Source organism: Aquarana catesbeiana, linkage group LG13, assembly GCF_042186555.1.
Source record: "Aquarana catesbeiana isolate 2022-GZ linkage group LG13, ASM4218655v1, whole genome shotgun sequence".
In the NCBI taxonomy this organism is placed as follows: Eukaryota; Metazoa; Chordata; class Amphibia; order Anura; family Ranidae; genus Aquarana; species Aquarana catesbeiana.
Window position 1 is genome coordinate 95,623,159 of NC_133336.1, and position 7,282 is coordinate 95,630,440.

General features: G+C 43.8%; 1 protein-coding gene across 1 annotated transcript in view; it reads right to left on the bottom strand.

The window, feature by feature from the left end:
- Positions 1 to 4,741, bottom strand: part of SNX6 (sorting nexin 6) — a 60,606-nt gene extending 55,865 nt beyond the window's left edge. The window contains exons 1-2 of the mRNA XM_073610061.1: positions 4,595 to 4,741; positions 4,427 to 4,477 (exon numbers count right to left, since the gene is read on the bottom strand). Coding sequence (XP_073466162.1) covers positions 4,427 to 4,477; positions 4,595 to 4,600 — 57 coding nt within the window. The 5' untranslated portion in view covers positions 4,601 to 4,741. The remainder of the gene's footprint in view (positions 1 to 4,426; positions 4,478 to 4,594) is intronic.
- Positions 4,742 to 7,282: the final 2,541 nt, after the last annotated feature.

Genomic DNA, 7,282 nt, shown 5'->3' on the forward strand with positions numbered 1-7,282 from the left:
CACTTGTTGCTTCTTCCATCCCTATACGTCACTAATGAGTAAAGGGTTTAATGCTGAAGATGTTTTCCTAGGCTGCAGTGCTAGAATGGAAAGGTTGGAGCCGGCGAGTACACACTGCCGGGACCTACTGGATTAAAACGTTTAGGCCTCGTGCATGCAGGATGTAAAAACGCCACTTTTACAGGCCTTTGACTTTTTTCCCCCCCTCTTTAAACACACCTCCATCTTAGCCTTTGTGGCCAGGCATTTACACGTATAATTATAAGAGGAGTAATTAGAGGCTGGAAAAAAAAAAAAAAATATATGGAACAAAAAAAAAAAAAAAAAGCGACCATCAACACGTTTAGGCTCCATGCACACTGGAGCTCAAAAAAGCTTTTTCTGGACGCCAGATTGCTGGTAGAAAACTCTGGTTGAAAAACGCACTTTTAACAGCGTTTTGTACTAGCGTTTATGCGCGTTTTTAGCGTTTATATAAAAATACACAGAGGACACTCCAAAAATCCCACAACGCAAAAAAAAAAAAAAAATAGAATGCCGAATGCTAAATAACACGCGTTTATCGGCTTTTTTTGGGGGGTTCACTTTGAATGCGATTTTATGGCGTTGTAGAGAACAGCCCGTAAACTTCACTGCTGATAAAAGCTAAAAAACGTCCATGTGTGCATGGACACTTAGGATAACATAGAGTGGAGTTTATGGGCTGTTAAAAAAAACTCCAAACTACGGCCGTTTATGAGCTCCAGTGTGCATGGAGCCTTAGGAGAGGAACATTTGGGCAGAAAAAACACTTAACATGCCAAAGAATAAATGAAGGTAAAAAAAACATTCAGTCTTTACAACCACGTTAACATTTAAGCATTCATTCATTTCAATGGTCGGCATAAATGAATATTCTAGCCAATGGAATGTATGAATGCCCACATGTTTGACTTGCCTAAACGCGTTTGCAAGGCGAGGTTTTAGGTGCGTTTTTTTAAGCTGCTTTTTCCTCCCCTGCAGCAAAAATGTCCAAGGGAGGAAAAACAAAACATCCTGTGTGCACAAGGCTGCATTCACACCTGAGCGTTTTTGGCTCATAAAATGCTCGTAAAATGCCCCAAAAAACGCTCCAACAAGCAAAATCCCATTCATTTCAATGGCACCTGTTCACATCTGAGCGTTTTGTCATCTGAAGCAAAATGCCTGAAAAACGCCCTAAACTCAAAAAAGAACATGAGCTTCTTTGGGGCAGATTACAGGCGTTTTTTCTGCTTTTTACATTGGTATACAAAATCGCGGCAAAAACGTCCGACGTTGAAACGCTCAGGTGTGAATGCAGCCTTACAGAGTCTTCATAATACACTGAATACTGCTAGCAAAGAACAGGACTAAGGCTAGGTTCATATCTATGTGGCTGCGCTTGATGCATTTTTCAGGCACTTTTGCGTTTTTATACCCTTTATGCGTTTTTTGCATGCAGTTTTCATGCGTTTTAAGATTTTCCTCTCTTTAAAACACTGTATATAGCTGGTTAAGGGGGGGCCGGAAAGCCTGCTGCAGAGTCCTCAACAACCGATGAGTCATCATCTGTCAGCGGGCTTCCCCGCTGAAAGGTAAATGTGTAGAAAAAAAAAAAAAAGGGGCATTGATTCCCACGTTAGCCAGAATCGTGCAGCTTTACCAGATACCCATTCGCATAGGGGGTGGGGGCTTATCGGAATCTGGAAGCACCCTTTAACAAGGGGGCCCACAGATCCCGGACACCCCCCCCCATGTGAATGAGTATCGGGTAGACCTGCACGATGCTGGCTAAAATGGGAATCACAATTTTTTGGCTTAGAATAAAGATCACTATTCTCACAGCATAACATCATCTTTCAACAGTGTTTATACTTCCTAAGCCACTAAAGCATTCATTTTGTGTAGAGTGAAATATACCTGGTTGATCCTGCCTTCAGCTGTCCTTCCCATATGCTTTGTGTCCCCATTGCAGGCTTGTTGTTGAGATTGTGTAGACCAGCTGGTGTCCTCTACTGAGCATGCTCATATTTCAGTTCCCTTCTAAGCTCTTAATTTCCTCCTTTCTTATCTGCGCAGCTCATGTGCCTATAGTCACACATGCATACACAGTGGTAAATGACACTCCCCTCCCTCCTCCTCCATTTGCAAAATACTATGTGGGTGGGATGTAGCATCCGATTTATTACATTCACTAAGAGGCTCACAAAAAAGCTTAGTTCTAATATTAAATATATCAAGTGTAATCGTAAAGTAAAAAAAGAGCCTTGGATGCAGATGCCATCTGAACTAAATGAAAGCTAGTGTCAGTCATGTCTGACTCCACCCTTTACCATAATAATGCACAAAAAGAAGGTTGTATACAGCTTGTTACTAACATTTCTGCTAGGGCAGGAAGAGAATACCAGTGAATATTGGGCTATACAGCTATCCCTATACTAAGAGGTATCCAGTTATGACAATACAGTAGAGAGGGAGGGATCAGTGCATAAGGGGTAGTCTATTATTATACCGGATTTATATAGCGTCAACAGTTACACAATGAGGTGGGGGGGGGGGGGGACAGTACAATTACAATACAGAAGGGACAGGAGGGCCCCATAACAGGGACAGTCTATGACAGGGAGGGATCAGTGAATAAGGGGAATTCTATGATGGGAGGTCAGTGAATAAGGGGCAGTCTATGACCAGGGGGGGGGTTTCAGTGAATTAGAGGAGTTCTATGATCGGGGGGGGGGGGGGAAATCAGTGAATAAGGGGCAGTCTATTATTATACAGGATTTATATTACGCCAACAATTTGCACAGCACTTTACAATGTAAGGGGGGGGCAGTACAATTACAATACAGAAAGCATAGGAGGGCCCTATGACAGAGAGGGATCAGTGAATAAGGGGCAGTCTATGAAAGGGAGCTCAGTGGATAACAGTCAGTCTATGACAGGAGGGATCAGTGAATAAGACAATGACAGGGAGGGATCAGTAAATAAGGGGAAGTCTATGACGGGGGGGGGGAATCAGTGAATAAGGGCAAATTCTATGATGGGGGGGGGGGGGGGGGTCAGTGAATAAGGGGCAGCAAAGAACAGAGAGAAGTACACCGCTCCAGGCAAACTCAGGTGCAGGATGGATCACAGGTGCAGACCTCGGCTCACCACCGTGGAAGACGAACAAGACAAGGAATTGGTCGCACACTGAATCTTGATGTCATCTTTATTGTCAAAGGGGTCAGACAGATACAGGCAATGGCAGTGAATAAGGGGCAGTCTATGATGGGGGGACCAGTGAAAAAGGGGCAGTCTATTATTATTATTATACAGGATTTATATTACGCCAACAGTTTGAGCAGCGCTTTACAATGTAGGGGGGGAGAGTACAATTACAATACAGAAGGTGCAGGAGGGCCCTATGACAGAGAGGGATCAGTGAATAAGGAGCAGTCTATGACAGGGAGCTCAGTGGATAACAGGCAGTCTATGACAGGAGGGATCAGTGAATAAGATAAGGACTATGCCCAGGAGGGATCAGCAAATAAGGGTTAGTCTATGACAAAGGGGGAGGGGGGGGGGTCGTCAGTGAATAAAGGGACATTCTATGACAGGGGGAGGGGGTCAGTGATTGAGACGGAAGTCTTTGACAAGGGGGGTTAGTGAATAAGGGGCAGTCTAAGGGGGGGGGTGGGATCAGTAAATAGGGGGCAGGGAAATCAGTGAATAAGGGGCAGTCTATGATGGGGGGGGGGGGAAAATCAGTGAATAAGGGGCAGTCTGATAGGGGGGGGGTAAATCAATGAATAAGGGGCAGTCTATGACGGGGGGGGGGATCAGTGAATAAGGGGCAGTCTATGACAGGAGGGGGGGGGGGGAAATCAGTGAATAAGGGGCAGTCTATGACAGGAGGGGGGGGGGGGAATCAGTGAATAAGGGGCAGTCTATGACAGGAGGGGGGGTAAATCAATGAATAAGGGGCAGTCTATGACGGGGGGGGGGAATCAGTGAATAAGGGGCAGTCTATGACGGGGGGGGGGGAATCAGTGAATAAGGGGTAGTCTGACGGGGGGGGGATCAGTAAATAAGGGGCACTCTATGACGGGGGGGGGGGGGAAATCAGTGAATAGGGGGCAGATCAGTGAATAGGGGGGCAGTTTGACAGGGGGGGGGGGGGAAATCAGTGAATAGGGGTCAGTCTATGACGGGGGGGGGGGGGGGGACAGTGACTAGGGTGCAGTCTATGGACAGGAGGGATCAGTGAATAAGACACAAACTATGCCAGGGGGGGATGAATGGATGGGAAGCAGTGTATGCCATGGGGAGTATCTATGAGCTGCACATCTGTATAGTGGCTCTGCCCATGCTGTCTGCCATACATTGGCACATCCATTCCCTGATTGGTATCACACAGCCATGAGAAGGGTAGGTGGCCACTTACCGCTCTGTCCTCCTCTGACAGGAAGTCGGGTCCGTCATCCAGGCCTTCCTGCTACAAAGAGAGAACAAAACACAGATTGTTACCCTCCTCGCAGAGCCCCCCGGGCCCCACAGCCAGCACTATGCCCTGCACAAGCGCTAATCCCCCGCCCTCCCCTCCGCCGCTCACCATCATGGCTGAGACGGTCACTGGCAGGCTGGGGACGGACTCCACCGAGGATCAGGGGGAGGAGAGATCGCCGCGGGGACACGTGATAGGAGGAGGGGGCCCGGCTGAATGACAGCTGGACCGAACTGCAAGTCTGCTGGTGGGTTAGATTATCATGTGACCATTGGAAGGAATCTGAGCGGCCATGCTTGTTGAGGGAGAGAGGAGATTGGTCCTTGGCGAAGAATCCGCACGGATACAGACAGGGGGATCTGTTCTAGGGACTCCTTCCCAGATTTCCCGCAGATCTGGTGTAAAGATTATTTATTAAATGTAATGATATTTTCTGTCTTAAAAAAAAAAAAAAAATCACTTAAAATTATTCTCTCGATATTTTGATGATCATTAAGAAATACTAATCTTTTTGAAGTCAAAAACTGGATGGGCGGAAATTTCCAGTCATTTAATTTGATTGATTTTTTGATTGAGTATTTCACACTCAGAGGAAGAGTTGGGTCTCTTGGATCAATGCAGGCACATTTCTGCAGATTTTGAATTAAACAATCATTTCCAGCATCCAATCAATTAAATGAGGGTTCTCCAGAATAGAAGAAGATTTACTGCGGTTAAGCCAGCCTTGGTTTGAACATAGAGGTCTAGCCAGCCACCAAAAAAATAAATAAACCTGTGCGCCTGTTACAATGACTATGGTAATTTCAGTAACAGCAAAGAGAACACACTTGAGTTCTGTCTCTCTCTCTCGTGTATTCATTCTTTATTCTCTCTCTCTCTCTCTCTCTCGTGTATTCATTCTTTATTCTCTCTCTCTCTCTCTCTCTCTCGTGTATTCATTCTTTATTCTCTCTCTCTCTCTCGTGTATTCATTCTTTATTCTCTCTCTCTCTCTCTCTCGTGTATTCATTCTTTATTCTCTCTCTCTCTCTCTCTCTCTCGTGTATTCATTCTTTATTCTCTCTCTCTCTCTCTCTCGTGTATTCATTCTTTATTCTCTCTCTCTCTCTCTCTCTCGTGTATTCATTCTTTATTCTCTCTCTCTCTCTCTCGTGTATTCATTCTTTATTCTCTCTCTCTCTCTCTCTCTCGTGTATTCATTCTTTATTCTCTCTCTCTCTCTCTCTCTCTCGTGTATTCATTCTTTATTCTCTCTCTCTCTCTCTCTCATGCATTCATTCTTTATTCTCTCTCTCTCTCTCTCGTGCATTCATTCTTTATTTTCTCTCTCTCTCTCTCGTGCATTCATTCTTTATTTTCTCTCTCTCTCTCTCGTGCATTCATTCTTTATTTTCTCTCTCGTGCATTCATTCTTTATTTTCTCTCTCGTGCATTCCCCTCTCTCTCTCGTGCATTCCCCTCTCTCTCTCGTGCATTCCCCTCTCTCTCTCGTGCATTCCCCTCTCTCTCTCGTGCATTCCCCTCTCTCTCTCGTGCATTCCCCTCTCTCTCTCGTGCATTCCCCTCTCTCTCTCTCTCTCTCTCTCAAACTCACATTGTCGTCTGTGACTAACTTTTTTTTCCCCCCTTTACATCTCAATACATCGTTTTATGAAAATATTTACAGCACAAGCATTTATCTCTCTTTATTTCTCTTCCTCGTTTTCTCTCTCTCTAATTTTATCTCTTTCATCATTTTTTAAAAGGTTTACAGCACAAGCGTTTATCTCTTTCTTTCATCATTTTATGAAAAGCTTTACAGCACAAGCATTTATTTATCTTTCTATCACTCTCGCATTATTTATTTATCTCTCTTTTCTATCCTTTTTTAAAACTCACTTCGTCTTTGACTAATGTTTTATCTTTATAGGTCACATCTCAAAACATTGTTTTATGTAAATGTTTACAGCACAAAGTATCTCTTTCTAAATACAATTACTGCATATGTTTTTTGGTTCTCTTGCATTCAGTGTCCCATACATTATACACACCCCATGTGATATAGGACATTTTCAACTCCAGAGGCCCTTAAAGATCTCATTTGAAATAAGTAGAAAAAAAAAAAAAAAAAAAAAAAAAAAAGAATGGTCAGTTCTAGTACAAGACGTCCCATACACTATGCACAGCTCAATTGAAACCATTTTACTGTAGCGTTTTGGAGATATGTCCCATTATTCGACTTTGGAGGTGTATAAATAACTCATTTCCAATAAGTAGAAAAAAAGAATGGTCAGTTCTAGTACAGGACATCCCATACCCTATGCACACCTCATTTGAAACCATTTTACTGTAGCATTTATGAAACATGTCACGTTATTCGACTTTGTTATTCGAGGTCGTTATAGGCCTCCAAAGTCGAATAACGTGACATAGCTCCAAAATGCTACAGTGAAATGGTTTCAAATGAGGTGTGCATAGGGTATGGGATGTCCTGTACTAGAACTGACCGTTATTTATTCATACTTATTAGAAATGAGGTTGTTATCGGCCTCCAAATTTGAATAACGTAACATATCTCCAAAACGCTACAGTAAAATGGTTTCAAATAAGGTGTGCTTAGTGTATGGGCAGGGGCGGACTGATAACTCATGGGGCCCCCGGGCAATAGGAGATTATGGGGCCCCCAGGCAATCAGAGATTATGGGGCCACACAGTATACACAGACAGATGTTAAAAAAAAAAAAAAAAAAAAAGAAAAAAGGGGAAGAAGATTTATACATACTTTCCCTGGTTTTACTGAGGCAATCCTGATGGGGC